At 40.4% G+C, this 19,658-nt stretch overlaps 2 protein-coding genes across 2 annotated transcripts; both read left to right on the top strand.

Annotated features, from left to right (window-relative positions):
• The first annotated feature begins 2,140 nt into the window (after positions 1-2,140).
• On the top strand, positions 2,141-14,244 carry LOC102711887 (probable ATP-dependent DNA helicase CHR12). The gene is made up of 12 exons (XM_015837756.2): positions 2,141-2,678; positions 4,616-4,751; positions 5,299-5,363; positions 7,417-7,611; positions 7,709-7,858; positions 8,825-9,223; positions 10,261-10,520; positions 10,617-10,835; positions 11,452-11,653; positions 11,865-12,018; positions 12,267-12,866; positions 13,157-14,244. Exons 1-12 carry the CDS (start codon positions 2,352-2,354, stop codon positions 13,828-13,830), a joined length of 3,381 nt encoding a protein of 1,126 aa, XP_015693242.2. The 5' UTR covers positions 2,141-2,351; the 3' UTR covers positions 13,831-14,244.
• A 1,529-nt stretch (positions 14,245-15,773) lies between these two features.
• Positions 15,774-19,652, top strand: LOC102714013 (ribosome biogenesis protein NOP53). Its single transcript, XM_006653972.3, has 11 exons — positions 15,774-16,088; positions 16,440-16,615; positions 16,699-16,773; positions 16,958-17,041; positions 17,188-17,298; positions 17,558-17,643; positions 17,995-18,114; positions 18,205-18,327; positions 18,547-18,613; positions 18,723-18,799; positions 18,986-19,652. The coding sequence occupies exons 1-11, from the start codon at positions 15,884-15,886 to the stop codon at positions 18,996-18,998; spliced, it is 1,137 nt and encodes a 378-aa protein (XP_006654035.1). The 5' UTR covers positions 15,774-15,883; the 3' UTR covers positions 18,999-19,652.
• The last annotated feature ends 6 nt before the right edge of the window (positions 19,653-19,658 follow it).

Below are 19,658 nucleotides of genomic sequence, written 5' to 3'. Positions count from 1 at the left end.
CGTAAGGTTGACGAATCGTTTCATATGTTGAGTGTAGGTGAAGTTATGTCGTCGATCAGGAGTCAGCGGATAAAGTCTAGTTTATGGGAAAATATAGTTTGTTGGTGAAAATATAGTTTGTTGGTAAAATAACTTGCGAAGATTTGAAAAATAGTAGACTTTTTAGCCTATGAATCTGTTTTATATTAAAAGACTTTTTAGCTTATGAATCTAGGCAAGACTAAAAAGTAAAACGAAAAGTCTCGTATCGTAAAACGAAGGGAGTAGCTTACGTAAGACGCATGCAAAAATGAGTTATTAATTGACCAAGTGTGTGTTTTGGCGCTATTATTTAAAACATGTTTTATTGTCGGACGTTTGGCCATATTATTAATAACCATCATTGGAATCTAATTTAGCCCTGTAAAGTCTTGTCGCTTGTCGGTGGACACTTAAACTCTATCATTGATAGGTGTTATTGAAATCTATTTTGATTTTCTTTAAAATAAAGTTTTAGTTTAGCTCAATGGCATTCTCATGTGTAAAAGAATATTTGGATAGGGTGTTGATAAAAACATTTTGTCATTGTGTGATACCATTTGGTTGTTAAATATGTTTTCATAATTTTTCACATGAATGTCTAAGAACCAACCATGTGATAAACTAACCATGCAAACAATGACAAGTTTCTTACCATTTTGCGAAAAAATGAGTTAACTTCCCGCTTAGCCCAAATTTGAGGTTAAACTACTAGAGTATATGTTTTTTTATGTTCTTACTGGTTCTCACACATATATATATAAGGTTGTGCTCTTTAGAGTTTATGGATTATCCACGACATGTTTTTGAACTAAGCAATACAATCTCTGACAACTTTTTCCTCGCTAATTAAATATATGTGCATTGCAACTGCATTAAAAAAGGTGAACAATTCAAATGTCAAAATCAAATAAAACTATGTCAATTGTCAAATCATAAGATTGTTCCTTACCACTAATACCACTAAGTTACAGTTAATTATGATGAATGACGAGGGATAATTATTATAAAGATCTACATTATTCATAACATATTGTTTATCTAGATGATATTATTCAACAGCCATATTGGCTCTATATGTTTACTATTTTAATACACAAAATATATGTTTTGGAATTTACCATTTGAGTTGTATTAACCCAACAGGTCCAACAAGCGAGCAAATGAAAGGGAGCAAAAGAAGTCCACCTAACCTCATTGTCTAAGGTCCCATGCGGTGGCAGCGACGGTGGTAATAGCAGATTCACCACCCACTATCATATTTTGTTTTTAAATAAGCATAAGAAGTGATACTATATATCAGCACATATTAGAAGACGTTTTTTGAAACTTTTTTATTCTGTAGTACTCCCCTTGTATTTTACTGCTTCAATCCCAAAATGTAAAGACTTATAAGTTGTTTAGCCGGGATTAAGATTTAGAACAAAGGATTATAGTACCCCTTGACGTGATGAGAGGATAGACAGAGATAAAATAAGAATGATCGAGGAGACAAGTATTATCGTAAATAATACTATAATACTTATATTTTGGTACAAGATCGAATACTAAAAATACTTATATTTTGAAATCAATAGAGTAGATAATCACTTATGACCGTTTGACGTATGTTTGACTATTCGTTTTATTTAAGATTTTTTTTTGCAAATAAGAAAAAATATAAGCTATGATTAAAACATGTTTAGTAATATATCCGATCACAACAAAATAAACAATAGTTACGTGACTTGTTTTAATAAGATAAACATGAAACATGTACTAAAATATCATCGGTATCCTCAGTTACAATATGGAGGAAGCAACATCTCTTCTAATTCATTCTACTATATATAGCATCAACAATTATTACCATAACCTTCGAACCAGTGCGGTAAGACGGTTCAAGAGGAAAATACTAATAAAAATTGTTTAGTGATACATGTATAGACCGGGAAACCCCCCTACAAAACTGGGTTCATCTTGCAGGCCCGGGCCGGGCCGGCTCAGCCCGTTGCGGAAGCCCATCCAAACCGAATCCCGCCGGTCCACCCGCCGACCCGACCCACCCAACCCAACCCAACCCAACCCGAACGCAGTGAAAAAATAATAAGAGAAAAAAAAACCTAAAATTCCCCACCGAAAGCCCAGCCACAGCCACAGGCGCCTGCCTCGCCTCACCTCGCTCCGTCCCCGATAGATCGATCGATCGAAGCCGACGAAGCAGCGGGAAAAACTAGCCAGCACCATCCCCCCTCTCGTCAACCGTTTGCCGCGCTCCGATTTGAACCGCCCCCACCCGAGCAGCGGAGGGCGGAGGCCGCCTCGCCGCCTCGCGGCCGCGGGAACCCTAGCCGATGGCGGCCTCCGTAGAGGCGGCGGCGGCCCCGGCCCCGCCCCCGCCGGCCGTGGGCGGCGCCGAGGAGGCCGGGGGCGGGGGTGCGTCGGAGCAGGCCAGGGCGCTCATCGGCGCGCTCAACCTGCTGTCGCGCAACCTCCCGCTGCCGCCCGCCGTCCTGCACGCCGTCTCGTCCATCTACCACGGCGGGGGCGGGGGCGGGGGCGGGGACGCGTGGGAAGGGGAGGAGGAGGAGGTGGCGGCGGCGGTGGAGGCTGGGGATGGGTGCGGGGAGAGCGGAGAGGGGGATGCGGAGGACTGCGCGGATGCCGGCGGTGCGGATGAGGTGCGTGCCCCTGTGCTGCTGTGGGTTCCCCTCTCGGTTGGATGCTTCGACTCTGTTGCTCCATCTGTGCTCCCTGGTGCTGCGGCGTTTGCTATGGTTTCTGGATTAGCTAGAATTGGCGAGATGTAGTTAGGGTTTCCCAAGCGTTGTTGGATTTGAAGTGCGGTATACATTGGGGATTGTGGGCTGCACTTGTAGAACGCTCCTCCATGGCATTTTGCGATGAATGTCTATGCTTGCTAAGTTGCTGTGGTTTCAGTTTTCGTTGGGTGGAGGCATGGTCAAGACATATTTACCTGATTATTCTAGAGGTAGACTTGTTTGCGGGTGGGATGAGATGTCTTTTTCTGTGAAAAGAAGGATGTCTTGTTCCTGGCAGAACGAGAAATTGGACATTATGCCACTCTCAATACTGGGTTGCGCCAGAATGCCACTCCGCGTTTTACCACATCTAAAATACCACTCCGAGCATGAGCACACCATTTGTTTTGCCATTTTAGAGAATCCGAGCCTTTTTGTTCATTTTCTGGACTTGGGGGGACGAAAATGGCCCCCGTTATTTTCTTCTTCACCGAGATATCCTGGCCTCCTGGGAGGCTGAGACGACGCCCTCTCTTCTTTCTTCTTTCTTCTTCCTCACTGGTTCTCGCCGTCCGTCGTCGCCAAAGGTCCGGGAGAGAGACGGCGGGATGGATCCTGCCACAGTGTAGGTTGTCCTCTCGTCCGCAGTTGTGTCGTCGTGTCGGTCACCCTGCCTCCCCTCCCGCGAGACTGCTGCTGCCTCGCTGTTCGTCGCCACCATTTTCGCCGGCCGGGCACAGAGCTGGCACGGGCTGGCTCCGGCGGCTGTTTGCACCGCCGCTGCTTCGAGCAGCCAGGGGTGATGGGGTAGTCGGAGCCGGGGGCGATGGGCTTGTCAGAGCTCTCGTCGGAGCCGAGGGCGCCGGGGTAGTCGGAGCCGGTGGGGAGCGACTTCTTGTCGAGGGAGAAGCGGCGGCAGCTTGCGGGGTCGTCGGGGCGAGGCAGCGGCACTCAGGCGGGGGTGACGGGCTCGTCGGGGCGTCGGCGACTCCACCCAGCTGGGGGGATGGGGCTTCAGCGACGTCGAGGGGGGAGCAGCGGGAGGAGTAACCGGGAGCTGAGCGCGACGATGGCGGGAGGCACGGTGACGGCGGCGTTCGGCGGTGGCCGCTCGCCGTTCGTCGGGTGGTCGCCCGTGGAGAAATTGGAGAGGAGAGGAGGAGAGGCTGGACACTGGATCACGATCTAGATCCGGACGGAACGGCGGCCTCTCCTCTCTTTCAGCCATGGGGGTATTGGTCACAACGGGTCGGCAAACACATTAAATTGGCATGGATTCTCCAAAATAGCAAAACAAATGGTGTGCTCATGCTCGGAGTGGCATTTTTAAATGTGGCAAAACGCGGAGTGGCATTCTGGCATAACTCAGTATTGGGAGTGGCATAATGTCCAATTTCTCTCACAGAACACACACAGAAACAAAAGGATGAGATGTGCTGACGTTTCTGTCGAAATTCTAGGAACTTCTGATGATGTGGTGAATCAGCAACTGTTAGCTTTCTTCTACAAAGGCATGTAGGTTTGTTTTGTGTGTAATTTTGGAGGTGACATTAATCTATTCATTTGTGCTGACAGTTGCTAAATCTTCGGTGTGTAAGTTTGAGAGAACTTGGTTATCTGGCCCAAAAATTAGATCCATCCCATTGGGCCTTGTTGCGTTGCTTGGTACCGATTTCGTTGTTGACTCTGTAGTTTCAAAGTACCAAATTGTCACTGTGATGACTGGGCCCTAGTTGCTTCCTTCTGTCTTTTTAATTTATATAAGGCTGAGCCGCTGAGGTGAAGTGCTTGCTATTAGGCTTTTGACTGGCTTTCTCACGTGCGTTTTAACCGAGAATAAATCGGTTGCCCTATAGGGACTCACCTTGATTGGAGAGCTTGAAGATGCTGTATTGACAAATCAAAGACCATACATGTCATACTCAGAGTTGACTGCTTTAAAAGAAGGGCGCTTCAACACATCCATTCAGCATAGGCTTGCTGAACTTGAAGGTTTGATCATATATGAACTTTATAATTTTTACTTGCTGATTGATTCTAAGTTAAATTACTTTATTGGGAAGACTTCTCTTTAGTGTTTGTACTTATCCTGTTTTCGTTTCCTTATTTTTACAAAAACTGGTTAGATCGGACGTCCTATTCTGGCCTTTTGGATGAACTACATATTTAGTCTTACGAAGTTCCCAGGCCTGGCCTTGTAAACTGTAAAACCTTTGATTCTGAGTGTCATGTTTGCTTTGTGAAGAAAAAATTAATTGTAACTGGCCTCCTCAAACTGTTAAAACCTTCAAACTTAAACTGATGTTCTTTTGTCTGTCCTTTTAAAATTCTAGTATGTGCATTTCCTTGTCAACAGTCTAATTGTGTAAAAAATATTTTTAGCATCTATTCCACCAATAGGATCCTACCGACTTATGAATATTGAGCATGCATCAGATATCCTTTGTTTGTGCTTGTGTCTCTTGTAATTATTTTAATGTACGACTTTTCTGAAACCTGTTAATCTTTTGGTCATTACTCATTTCTCTTTATGTGCCAGGATTGCCGTCTACTAGGGGTGAAGATCTGCAAATGAAGTGTTTGCTTGAATTGTATGGGCTTAAGGTAATTGTGATAGAAGCAAATATTGCTTCAGTGGGATTGATTTATTTTGCTGTTACTGCCTTTTCTTTTAGATGGTGACTTTTTTGTACAGTTATGGTCCCAGTGGTTCAAATAATTTGGTTTGGAAAGCAGCATCTGTGCACACATGCATAATCTACTACATTATAGATTTCTAGTACATTTTATGGACGAGCAGATTTCACAGGCACAACTGCCGGTGCTATAGCAGTAACAAAAACTGTTTGTCCTTTTCTTTTGACTCTAGAAATGACATGTTGTCTTTAACTGGTAGTTTGCCTATCAAATCTTAATGCACATGTGAAAAACCATAACAGTACTATCCCAGGCAGCTGTTTCAGCTCCTAGAACACAAACCAAAGCAACTATTGATGGGTTGGTGCTCACTATGCATATAACAGGGACACTAATGTGCAAGCGAGCGTGCGCCACTCAAGTCATGCTCATGTTCTCACATGTAACACACGTAGTGTTCGGCACAAGCTGTCTGGGAAGTTAGATTTAGGAAGTTGTTTTAGTAACTTCCTGTAGAGGTTTACATGCCTTGATTAGAGAAACCATTCTGCAGAATTTCATTTTGAGAGAACTTTCTGTAGTTATTGTGTACAAACTTTCCTATGGTAAAATTCCAATAGGGAAACTTTCCATTGAAAAGACTTCCTTTTTCGAAAACTAAATCTAATAAAACACCACTTCGAATCAATATTGCTGAAAACTAAAAAGAGGAAAGCCCATGTGGCCTTCTGCCATCAAGCTCAGCGCCCCGTCAAGAGTGGTGTGATCGCACATACGTTTGTGGAAACAGAAAGTTCTGTGTGGAAAGGAAAACGGAAATCGTGCACATGACAGAGAATTCAAAAATATAAAAGCTTGTGAATTGTTCATGCTGAACGTGTGTAGGATAAGGTTTTCTGGTATATACACGTGCTTTTTCCCAGTGGTAGGGATAGGTGTGTGAGCTGCATTAACTGCAGTTGTGATTTTGCAAATTAGCAAATTATCTAATAGGCCATCTACTCAATAGATAATTAATCTTCACTAATAAAAATGTTTATGTTGGTAATTGACGACTGATTGTGATGGTGCGTTCTACACCACATTCCTTCTCCCTCCATCATTAGTTTGGATATACTAGTTCATGCTTTCTAAAACTTCATATTTCTGAATGGAGAGAAATTTTGTTACTAAATTTTGGTCCATGAATGTACATATAAATAACTCACATGTGATTGAAAATTTTACGTGATATGTCCGAGTAGATTTAAAGAAAAATCAATATTGGTTGAAAATGCATGGGCATTTCACAAAGGATTTCTGTAATTTCTCAATGCAAATGATTTGCGTAGGTAATTAAGGTAGTTTTCTTTTTACAAAACAAAAAAAAGTCTGGAGTTGAACACCCTGTTTGCGCTCATTTATCAAGGCAGTGAAACAATAAACCAACTTAATAGTTTGGTATCAAGGACATCTTTAGACAGGAAGTAAAGTACAGCAGTAGTATAACCTGCACACTATCCTTTAGCAGGTTCTCTATCCGGTCATTAATAAAAATCATTTTAGACATGATTAACAAAACGAAGGAAAGAGCGAAGGAGAGAGCTTTGAGATGCATGTACCCCTATTAGTGTCCACCCACCCATTAATGCCCTGTTCTCTCCCTCCATCTTTTTTGCTGCGGTTGCTCCTGTCCTTTGTCAGGTTTAGAGCTCGCCAAGCATGCAACAGTGCTGTACTTGACAAGCACTAATAAAAGCACATTCACACAGGACATAATTGAGGGTATGATTAGTAGAGGAAGCATCATTGAACCAAAACGACTTTGTATCCTTAAACTTACGGAATCAGCTCCAAACGTCAGTCTTTAGTGACTGGAGGGAATCTTTATTCTTGTTGGCTAGTTTACTTATTTGAAAACTGAAACTCTAAGCTATGATGCGAAGCTCAAGAAGTGTATGAATTTCATAGGTCTATATAAGTATGATATTTGCAGTGAGTTATTGTATCAAGCTTGCTAATTATTTGTATACTTGTGCAGTTATTAGACTTGCAGAAGAAAGTTAGGTCTGATATCGCTGCAGAATACTGGTTACACAAAAAATGTGCACACCCTGATAGGCAATTGTTTGACTGGGGCATGATGCGGATACGGTATCCTTTTACTATGTATGGGATTGGAGATAGTTTTTCAATGGATGCTGATGATATCCACCGCAAGAAGAGATTCACAGAGGTTTTGATCATGTATATTTTGATTATTCTGTTTTTGGTAATTTATATACACTTGAATCAATAAGTACTCTATTTTTTTATATATTGGGGAACTTCAGAGGATCTCAAGACTTGAAGAGGAGGAGAAGAACCAGGCAGAGATCAGGAAGAGGAAATTTTTTTCAGAAATTCTTAATGCTGCTAGGGAATATCAGGTGCAAGTACCAGCTTCTTACAAAAGGAAAAAGCAGCGGAATGATGGAGTTCTGGTATGGTTCAATATTAATTTTATTTAGCGATTAGCAGATAAGAAACCTGAGACAATGCCTAATTGTGCCTTCTCTGTGGGAGACATTCAGACTTAATACTCACCATGTTTTGGACCAACTATCTTTTTGTTTGGTTAGAAAGACTAGGTTGCAGTGATACCTGCACCTTACCACATTGTTCTTTGTAAATAGTGCTTGATGATTAGGTTAAGAGAAAAAGACACTACTTTTATTTTACTCTAACACTCTATTGATATGTCCACAATATCATCTGGTGATTTATGTTATAGATGTAAAAGTTATCTATGATCTATTTTCCTAGCTGTGATGGTCTTCTGTCAATAACTTGCTATGGCTTGGGAATATTTTATGCTGCTGGTGATTATGGAAGATGGGAATTTTGATGGCTTGCACTTTTGATGAGATAAAAAGAGTGAACTACTTGATATGGATGATGAATTAACTGTGTATTCTATAAAAACAATGAATTAAAATTTGAGTTTTTATGTGGATAGTATGGTTAAGCATTTACAAAAGGTGTTTACATTCTTGATTATAGTTTGCTATTTTATCAACACATCATTGCATTTCACTCCCTCCGTCCAAATATGTAAGGGATCATGCCATTTTTTTGCAAAAATTAAGGGTAAATCATAGTACAAAAGGTGATGACTTGAGAAATAAACAAGTATAAAAGGTGATGGTTAGAGGAATAAGCTAGTACAAAAGGTTTTAGGTTGGGAATAAACTAGGGCGTGAGTTGATAGATAGAGAATAAAGTATGGTCTCGGGAACGTAGAATACCTTACAATTCTGGACAAACTGAAGGGGCGAAATCCCTTATGTATTTGGATGGAGCGAGTATCAACTCATCATTCTGGTATTGCACTTCCTAGGTTAGAATTCGGTTTTGCTCCTCGATATGTTCTTTTAAGTTTGTGAGCCTTTTTTATTTTCTAAATTCAGGCTTGGCATCTTCGTGCACGTCAACGTATAAATCGCATGGAAAAGAGTAGATTACAAGTTTTGAAAGCTGGTGATCAAGAAGCTTATTTGCGTATGGTTGAGGAGAGCAAGAATGAGCGCTTGAAAATGCTCCTTGACAAAACAAACGAGCTTCTTGAAGGAATAGGGAAAGCTGTGCAGAGACAAAAAGATGCTGAGCATGTTAGTCGCCCTGAAGGATCTGAAGTGCCAAAAGGGTCAGAATCTGATGATTGTTCTCAGGTATCAGGCCTCAAGATTGAATCCCCTGAGGAGGAATCCCCATCAGATGTTGATGCAGATCACAATGGTTCTGCTGATCATAGTAAATTTAATGCTGGCCATAGGCTTGATTCTACTGTCCATTCCATTGAAGAGAAGGTATACTGAAGTTCATCCTTTTCCATATACTCATATATTTTATATGCACATGCTGCTTGAAAAATTGTTGGGTCATCTGGGTTCTTAGGACAATCTTATCTGTTAGTAAAAAAACTAATGTGACAGACTGACAGTTCAGTAGAAGAGGATCGATATATTGATGTCAACATGTGATAATGTTCCAGAAGTAGGTGGGGTGTAAATTTGAGTTTCTACTTTTCAGGTGCACTGATATTTATGCTTCCCTTGGACTTGGATCCCTAGTAGTAGTAAATAAATGATAATTTGAATTGAGATTCAGTTTGGGAAAACTACATATATGTTGCCAAATTATGAGAAACTCAAAAAACTACAAAATCAAAATTTTATCACAGAACTAATGATTGTTTAACACAATTTTCAAGAAACCCCACTATGTTATATTAGCTCACAAGCATCAGTGGTGGACATGTAACTCACTGTTCCTCTTCTCTTACTTGCAATCTGGCATTATGGAACTTCCTGAAAAATTGCATGCATTTAAAATGTCAGTTCGATTGCAACATGCCCTGGTGAGGTTTGCTTGAAACTTTTGTGCAAATGATGTGCAGTTGTGAAAAAGTACAATTACCTCTGTAGTTTCACTATGCCGTTGGCAACATATATGTAGTTTTACGAAATTAACTTTTGAATATTTTTTTCAGAAGTATTGATTTATTCAACTAGCCAACGTTACTGTACATTCTCACGTGACATGGGCAATTTGATATAAAATAGTAATTGTCTTTCTCTCTCTGTATGTGTGCATTAATTTCCTGATAGAGTGATAGTTGTATCTGTTTGATTCCAATACGAATGGGTCTAGAGGTGGAGTACTTCCAGTGTTAACGATCCAGTTATCCATCTTTAGCTGGCACTTTTGCTGTTCTGGTTTCTCATTATTTATCCTTTTCCATTTTACTTTTGTATCATTACAGTACAATTTGTAGTGCTATGCACTTTTGGATTTATGCAACTAAAATTGAAATATTTCCCTGCCCCTTTCTTTGAATTTACAGGTAACGGAACAGCCAGCAGCTCTTGAAGGCGGGGAGTTAAGACCATATCAATTAGAGGGCTTGCAATGGATGCTTTCTTTATTCAACAATAATTTGAATGGTATTCTGGCTGATGAAATGGGTTTAGGGAAAACAATTCAGACGATAGCTTTGATCGCCTATCTATTGGAGAAGAAGGAGGTTACAGGACCACACTTAATAATAGCCCCAAAAGCTGTATTGCCAAATTGGTCTAATGAATTCAAAACTTGGGCTCCCAGGTATTGTTTCATTGGGAGGATAATTATAAACATCTGTGTACATTTCCATTCTACCATGCATCAGACACCAAACAATCATACTTTTGTGTTTTGCAGCATTGGGACGATTCTGTATGATGGTCGTCCAGATGATAGGAAGGCTCTGAGGGAAAAGAACTTTGGAGAACGGCAGTTTAATGTTTTGCTCACACACTATGACCTGATACTGAAAGATCTGAAGTTCTTGAAGAAGGTTCACTGGCATTATCTGATAGTTGATGAAGGACATCGTCTGAAAAACCATGAATGCGCGCTTGCTCGCACACTAGTTTCCAGGTATAGATTTTGCTCATGTACTCTAGTGAAACTTTAGATAGCATGTGATCATGTAGCACTCACAATTTCTGTCCTATGATTTTCAACACTCTGGTCCATAAACCACTGCACGTATCAAAGACCAAAAAAATTTAAGCATTATTTACAGTACCAGGTTTTACAAACCTTGCCCTAAAATGAGGTCTTCAAAACCTTGTGAATTTAATCGTTTGCAGGAGGCTAACTCTATTTGACTAGTTATCAGTTGAAACCGATTTCTCACAAAAAAGGTGCTCAATGGGTCCCAACAACTTTGAATGCCATTGTAGATTGGTGAAATTTGAAAAAATTAGAACAATGGAGTTTGTTTTGTGAATGCAATTGATATTACTAGTTTCTTGTGTTAGTATAATTGATATTCCTAGCACACCTATTTCCTATCACTTGATAATTTATTTGCTTCATGGCTACTTGCCTACCCATGTTCACAAATTCTTGTAGCAGCCTCATTTATTATATATCCTTATCTTTAGTGATTGACATTATTAACTTGTTCCTTCATGTTTAATGAAGTGAAGTATTTTCATTTTTCTGGACCATTTTAATTTGACTAACATTCATTGTACTTCATTTGTAGATATCAAATCCGTCGTCGATTACTTTTGACTGGCACTCCGATTCAAAACAGCCTGCAAGAGCTGTGGTCTTTGCTTAACTTTATTCTTCCCAACATATTTAATTCATCGCAGAATTTTGAGGAATGGTTCAATGCACCATTTGCATGTGAAGTTAGCCTTAATGATGAGGAACAGCTGCTCATTATACATCGTTTGCATCAAGTGAGTGATGCTTGCCCCCCAATCCACCTGCCCCTATTATTCGGTGTTATTAGGTTTTAACTTAAATGCTTCAATGTGGTTAGTCATATCACCTTTTGGGTTCAATTCATGAGATGGCAGGATGTCAAGTGTGGCTAAAACATGATTTTTTTGGCTAATTTTGACATTTGTGCACTATTGAATAATTTCATTACTCTTTGTTTTTGCTCAGGTTCTGCGTCCATTTTTGCTGAGGAGGAAGAAAGATGAAGTGGAAAAATATCTTCCTGTGAAAACACAAGTAATACTCAAGTGTGACATGTCTGCTTGGCAAAAAGCATATTATGAACAAGTCACGAGCAATGGAAGGGTTAGTCTAGGATCTGGTATGGATACTAATCCTTTTACTCTAGAAGAATTAAATTTGTAATATTTGACTGGTTTGAAGAGATTGGAATAATGCATAGTACTATTAACCTCTGGTAGAATGCCATTTCGAATATGGGTCTTTTTTATGTCGGTATATCTACTACACAGTCTCGTCGTTGCGTTACTCTTGCATTTTCATTCTTTGGATTACCCTTCTGTCTTGCTTAATAAAACTGAACTTATTCTCATGTCTGCATATATGCAGGTCTCAAATCAAAGGCTCTGCAGAACCTATCAATGCAACTTAGAAAATGCTGCAACCATCCCTATCTGTTTGTTGAGCATTATAACATGTATCAGCGGGAGGAAATTGTTAGAGCATCAGGGAAGTTTGAACTGCTTGATCGGTTACTTCCAAAATTGCGGAGAGCTGGCCACAGGGTTCTGCTTTTCTCTCAGATGACAAAACTGCTTGATATCTTAGAAGTATATTTGCAAATGTACCAATTCAAGTACATGAGGCTTGATGGATCTACAAAGACTGAAGAGCGAGGGAGACTATTGGCAGACTTCAATAAGAAGGATTCGGAATATTTCTTGTTTCTTCTCAGCACCCGAGCTGGAGGCCTAGGTTTGAACTTGCAGACTGCGGACACTGTTATTATTTTTGACAGTGATTGGAACCCTCAAATGGATCAGCAGGCTGAAGACCGTGCCCACCGTATAGGACAGAAGAATGAAGTGCGTGTATTTGTTCTTGTTAGTGTTGGCTCAATTGAAGAAGAGATTTTGGACCGTGCAAAACAGAAGATGGGTATTGATGCAAAAGTTATCCAGGCTGGGTTGTTCAACACAACCTCCACAGGTTAGACTGAATCCGTTAGTTACCGAACAAAATTCATAGACATTTTATGATTCTTGGAAATTTACTAGAGGTACCTTTACTCTTAAGAAATATCAACTGCTGAAATGAACTTGGAAGGTACTAGAGGCACTAATATGATCAAGGGGTGATATTTCTTAAGTGGAGGTACCTATAGTAACTCACTAGCAGAGTAAGAAATTGCAAGTTCATAGAGCCTTCATATGGCTTTTATTTCCTCTGCGTGTATTTATTTGACCTTACCAGATTGACACTTTCAATTTGTTGTGCAGCTCAGGATAGGCGAGCAATGCTACAGGAGATCCTGAGGAGAGGAACAAGCACACTGGGAACTGATATCCCTAGTGAGCGTGAAATAAATCGTTTAGCCGCTCGCAATGATGACGAATTTTGGTTGTTTGAGAAAATGGATGAAGAAAGGCGGCAAAGAGAAAACTACAAACCCAGACTCATGGAGGGAGTTGAGGTTCCGGACTGGGTGTTTGCCACAAACGAACCCTTTGAGAAGACACCTGCAGATGAACCCCAGAATGTTCTATTAACTACCAAGAGACGCAGGAAAGAGGTTGTCTACTCAGACTCTTTTGCTGATCAGTGGATGAAAGCAGACGACGGAGTGGAAGACATCCGAAAGACGACTCCAAGAGCAAAGCGGAGCGCCTACTCGTCTGATGTACAAGAAGTTGATTTCAATGAGAGGAGGAAAAGACACAGAACTCTAGAGAACATTGCAGATGATGCAAGCATTCCAATGTGGACACCAGAGAAAGTAAGGGCTGGTGTTTCTTCATACAGCAAGGATGAGAATGAAGACGATGCCGAAGATGAATCCACCACTAGTGGTTTGCAGCAGGGTGGCAGTTTCACATGGAAGACCCTGAGAAGGAAAAGGTCAAGCCACTTCTCCAATTCCTCGTCAGATTCGAGAGGGCGCTCGGCATTCTAAATTGGAATCCAGTCCACAGATTCTCACTGATGAGCTCGAACCCTCCTTTGAGAAAAGTGCTCCTGATAGAAATTAACAGGGGTTAAATTTAGGAGTACATTTTAGCTTACCAACTTTAGGATTAGTGGTATTGTATTGTTTTTTGTTGGTACTAAATTGTGTCCACCAGAACCGAAACATAGTTTTATATCTAGTGACTTTCTGCAAAGTAGATATACTGTTTATCATGGTGTGATACATCCAATGGCTATCTGGTATGAAGAATTTACTGTTGGCCATGGTTTGGTAGTGTTTATTGGCAATCTATTGGGCTGACGGTGTTAATCTAGCGCTAGGTGTTTCTTCAATGGATCATATTCATATTGTGTTTGACGCCCGCGATCAATTATGCTTACGATGAAACCAGAAAAAAAATGTAAATTTGGACTTTATGAGGTTGCATGTAAATTATGGGCTGAGGATATCAATCTAAAATTATTTTTTGTTCTTTAGTAATTGTGGCATCTTGACATGGTTTGAAAATCCATAATGCAAGACTAAATATATTTATGGAATTAAACAACTATCATAAAATACAATATTAGGTGATAAGAGGGTAAACGGAAGAAGATGAGAAAACATGTTCGGTATGAGATATGATATCTACATGATATATAAGACAGTGAGGGATAAGTAATTTAATTCATATATGGATATAGTCTTTGCATTGAAAATATATTATATTTAGTAATAGTGAAAAATAATTTGGTGGGCATCGGACTCACTTGCGCATTGGTGCGCTCCACGTTGTGATGGCCACTATGGGTGTAGGCTTTGGATCGAACGGTGACATGTGCTTTCAGAAGCATCTCGTGGCTCTGAACTGATGGGCCAACCGAGCGTGATGAGCGTTGCCGTCCGATCCAAATCCTGAAAGCCACCATCGCACATGTCACCGTCTGATCCAAAGCCTGTGCCCGTGGCGGCCATCGCGATGTGGAGTGCATGGGGCATGGGTGAGCCTAGTGCCACCTATTTTTTCTTTCTGTAATAGTTTCTTCGTGATGTGAAGGATATTAAAATCATGACAGTGTTTGTATTATGATTATCCTAACACAATTCTAGTTTGAGATTATGAGAAACAACTTATGATTAACGAATTGGTGAGAATTTAGAAATTGATTTTTCAATCTTAGAATTACTTTAAGATTCATGTTGATAGGTAAGAGTGAAAAACCAATGCATTAAATCATCTACTTGCAATTGTTATGATCGAACTTAGAATGACCTCCCTACCCTCACACCTCCAACATCAAACCAACCGTGCTAACTTATGTTTAAGTTATTTATCTGACTTATATATTAAAAGTTACATGCATGTTACACTTAAAATTACGTCACAATTATGCCGTAGTAGTATTTGAGGTCCTAGGCTCGACTCCTTGAAGCGAATTTTTCAGAACTCTAATGACTTTGTGCTTTTGAGTGGTAGACGATGTATCCGTCGACAGCGGCCAGTCTCTGGAGGTGCTCAAAGGGTAGGGTTTACGTGCGTGTGTTTTTAGGGGAGAGTGTACGTGCGTTGTGAGCGTCTGCGCTGTACTGTGTTCTTAAAAAAATATGTCAGAATTATGCCATAGTTAAAATGCACTCCTACAATATTGTCTTACCCACCTGTCGCCCTATCTTTACTATTCAATGGGCCCACGTGATCTAAATAAAACACATCTACTCCCTTCCTCCTAAAACAAATCAATTTTTTGGTTTTTAGATTAAATATTTGATTCTTCGTATTATTTAAAAAATTACGATTATTTTATTAGATGATCAAGCACTCTACCCGGACACCAAAAGGTTGTATTTTTCGGGGGACGGAGGGATTATGCCGTAGTTAAAAGTCCTTTCAGGTTCTAAATCAACCCAGAGCCCCACCTGTCAGTGGCCCACTCCACATCTAAACCGCAGAAACCCTAGCTCCACACGAAGGCCTTCTCTCCCAAACCCTCGCCTCCTCCTTCCCGCTCTCTCCCACGCAGCCAACGGCGGCGGCGGCGCGTGCGATCGAGCGGAGGAGATGGGGAAGGCCTCCAAGGGCTCGCGGAAGGGGAAGAAGGCGTGGCGCGCCAACATCAGCACCGACGACATCCACGACTTCTACGAGAAGCAGACGCGCGACGCCCACGCCGGCGCCGCCGACATCCCGTCCCTGCCCTCCGACTCCCTCTTCTTCCTCGACAAGCCCGCCTCCGCCTCCACTTCCGCAGACGCTGCCCCCAAAGGTGAATTGATTACACACGTGCCGCCTCTCCTTGCTACGCTGTTGCTGTTAATTTTCCCCTATTTTGGGCGTCTACATGTGATCTGGATGACTGCGACAGTAGTACCGAACCCAGGGTAAATTAAAGTTTTTGTTTTTGTATGCACTGACGTGAAGTATCTCTTCCCGTACTCACCATAATTTGCTTTAATGTTGTTGAAATTTGTTAACCTTCGGTTTGGGACATGTTGGCCTTGAGTTACTTTTAGTTGGCATGCTTGAAATTATGCGTAAAGTGTGTACATGGCTAAATGCAACATAACTTAATGCTTACCATCACTTGGTGTTCTGAACTTCTGTTTTCTGCCTATAGATATTCCTGTCAAAAGGAAGATTGAGAAGAAGAGAGAGAAGGTTCTTCATCATGAGAGTGTGTTGAAGCGGAATCCGTATGTACAGCCGGTTCCATCTTCTATAGCGGCAAAGAAGGATAAGAAGAAGGCAAAGAAGGAAACAAAGGAGACACATGATGCAAAAATTGTTCCCATGGTATAAGTTACTTCTGTTTGAGACAAATAAATTTCTTTTTGTTTGAGTCCCATGGTACTAAGGTGGATTTATCTGTTTTATAGGAAGATGATTCAGGTGGTGAAAAGATCCTTGACATCTGGGGTGAAGATGCTAAAGGAGACGCCAAGTCTAAAAAGGTGTTGTAATGCTCCACATTCTGTTAATCTGCTCTACTATTTGCACAAAGAAATGCCATTTTTAGATGTATGGAGTCATTTTTGAAAATTTGCAGATCTTCTTTTGTCAATATGCTTAAAAATTGGGGGTTTTGCATTTTTTGTTCAATGTTAAGTTTGCCAGTTTCTTTTTTACTGGTTGCAGAGGTCTACTACTGCATCTGCGATTCCTGCTGTTGAAGTCGAACCCCCAGGCTGTTCATTTAATCCTCCATTTGAAGCCCATCAGGTATGCATTGTAGTTTATGTTCTAAAGATTAAGCTCCAGATTGGCAGCATTAACCCATTTTTAGGAACTAATGATCCTGAATGATATCTTACCACTTGTATTTAGCAACAAATCCTTTTACTCATAGTCTCTTTTGGTGAATGTAGGATTCTCTTGCTCAAGCTGTTGCTGATGAGATGCGTAAAGTCTATACTAAAGAGCTGGGGCCCACGCCTGTGCCACTGATTGTTCCTGGTGAAGCAATCGCTGAAGAAGATGTAAGTTTTATGATTATCATGCATCTCTTTACCTTACATGTGCTCTCAACTTTTTGCAATGAATCTGCCTTTGTGAACTTGGATGTGTACTATTAACGATTTTGTGAGTTAGATTTCATATACAATGACAAGACTGTATTCTACAAGATATTTTGTAATAGTATGCCTTCACCTTACTGATGGATCGTGTGCTTGTGTTGTCAATGTAGCAGTTTGTGTAAAATCTCACTTGTACCTTTTTTTTTCACCTTGCCTGCAGAAATTTTTTATCGATGCTGATGATGGTGATGAAGCTGCTGAAGAAGGTGATGGAGACCAAGCTGTTGATGCTTTGGCTTCACAGAGGTTAGATTTGGCTATATTATTGGAAGTATAGTATTATTGAGTTATATGGCACATACTGCTAGAATCTATTAAAGATTGTATCCCCTTAATCATGTTTACAGTTTTTGTATTTCCTTATTGATATATCATATATGCACATGCTCAGTGATTATATTAATATGCAGGTTTTACAGTTTTTGTGAAAATAACCATGAAAATCACAATTTGTATTCTAGAGATCTAACTACATAATTCTGGAACCATCCTGTGCTTTTTTTATGAACAGAACACACTGTTCTGATTTTTAAATTTCATGTTATTTTTACAAATACTATTAGTGTAGTTTTGATTGTAAGTTCTATTATTTTTCAGGAAGACTAAAATGAAAAGAGTTACAAGAGTAGAACTGAACAAAAGAGCTCGTCGTAAGGAGAAGTTAAGAGCAGAAGCAGAAGCAAAGAAAATAGAAAATCTTTCAAAGGAAATAGATAGGTAATTCTTTTTTATTCTTGTTCGCCAATCTTCCAAGATTTGTGATTTTAGTCAAAGTTAGCTTATATTGTTATGCTAATCTCTTTGCAGCTTGCCTGATATAATAAATGAAATTGCTAAAGAAGACGAGGAAAAGGAGAAAAGGCACATAAGGCGAACTGTGGCCAAACAAGAAAGACTCAAGTCAGCCCCGCCTCGTCTGGGCAGACACAAGTACATCTCTAACATCCACCAGTCCACATTTTGTGGTTTTCAAATTAAGATTGGCAATGTTGCTACTTATTTCCTGCTATACATTAGTAACAGGATTTTCTGCTACATGTTATGCTATTGTACTTGTTATTTGGTGATGGTTTGGTTATGTTATGCTATTTGACTCGTTATTTGGTAATGGATTTGGTTTTCTTATTAACATTTACACATTTCAAACAGATTTGAACCAGCTCCTGTTCAAGTTCTATTGACAGAAGAGATTAGTGGCTCTCTTAGAAAGCTGAAGGTAATATGCCTCTTTCAGCTTTTGTTTTGGGTCCAGAATTCAGCAGCTAATTATACTGTCCTGTGAACTTGAGTCGGTGAACTAACTGCTTTATATGAATTTCATGTAGGGGTGCTGTAATCTAGCGAGGGACCGTTATAAGAGCATTGAGAAACGTGGGATACTTGCACCAAGCAGAAAAATTAGGTTTGTTCTCTTTTTATCTCAAAGACAAGTTAATGATATTTGAATAACATCATCCAAGTCATGGCTGAGAGATTTACTGTCCTTCACTGTTATCTCTTTCGGTCGCTGAATGGTCAAAACATCTTGAAGAGAACAAATGTGCTTCACACTGTAACCAATATTTATGTCTCATTTGCCCATGAGCAGGAAGCAACGCTAGAAACGTCACCTGTGCATGTACGGGGAAGACATGGCGACCCGGCTATGGTGGGTCTTGGAACACCGGGGAACAGGTGCTGTTAGGGCATCGAACAATGCTACGGAAAACCATACTCTTCGAACAGATCTGATGAGGCTACAAAAATTTCTTCCAAAGTTTTGGTGGATAGATTCTCATTATATTCAAGTTTTAATTTGCTACATGTTTCTGTAGTTCCAGGGCAATGTTCAGTGGTTGCAATGTCCTCTGAATTGCCTGGTGCTAAGTTTTGGAATGTCAAACTTTTAAAACCCTATTATTATTGTAAACTACTGTTCAACTTGTTTATGTAAGATATATCTCAGTTTTTATCATCTCTGGCCTAAAAATGGCGTACTGTGTACAAGAGTTCAGAGCATGGCTTGGTCGCAATTTTTGGGCTTTGCTGTGGTCAAGTCTGAATGTTCAATAATCACAAGTAATCAATGCAGTATCGCATTCGACTATCCTTGCATATATACTGGATTATTATTTCACTACAATGTGTCGCAACCATTTACAATCACTCCCAGTTATACACTGTTCTAAGCAGAACGATTCAAGTAGCTCTAGCATCCCATCTCACCATTTTCCATCAATGACTGCAAGCATGCTTATGCTATTGCAGCTATCATGGTAATC

This window comes from Oryza brachyantha, chromosome 5 (genome assembly GCF_000231095.2).
Source record: "Oryza brachyantha chromosome 5, ObraRS2, whole genome shotgun sequence".
Lineage (NCBI taxonomy): Eukaryota > Viridiplantae > Streptophyta > Magnoliopsida > Poales > Poaceae > Oryza > Oryza brachyantha.
This window is presented reverse-complemented; position numbering and strand designations above follow the sequence as displayed.

Bases quoted from the DNA above. Each gene is read 5' to 3' on its own strand.
- LOC102711887 (XM_015837756.2), top strand. From the start codon at position 2,352: ATGGCGGCCTCCGTAGAGGCGGCGGCGGCCCCGGCCCCGCCCCCGCCG. The intron at 9,224-10,260 runs GTATACTGAAGT...TTGAATTTACAG, and splicing joins TCCATTCCATTGAAGAGAAG to GTAACGGAACAGCCAGCAGC. The intron at 11,654-11,864 runs GTGAGTGATGCT...GTTTTTGCTCAG, and splicing joins TTATACATCGTTTGCATCAA to GTTCTGCGTCCATTTTTGCT.
- LOC102714013 (XM_006653972.3), top strand. From the start codon at position 15,884: ATGGGGAAGGCCTCCAAGGGCTCGCGGAAGGGGAAGAAGGCGTGGCGC. The intron at 17,042-17,187 runs GTATGCATTGTA...TGGTGAATGTAG, and splicing joins CTCCATTTGAAGCCCATCAG to GATTCTCTTGCTCAAGCTGT. The intron at 18,328-18,546 runs GTACATCTCTAA...CATTTCAAACAG, and splicing joins CCTCGTCTGGGCAGACACAA to ATTTGAACCAGCTCCTGTTC.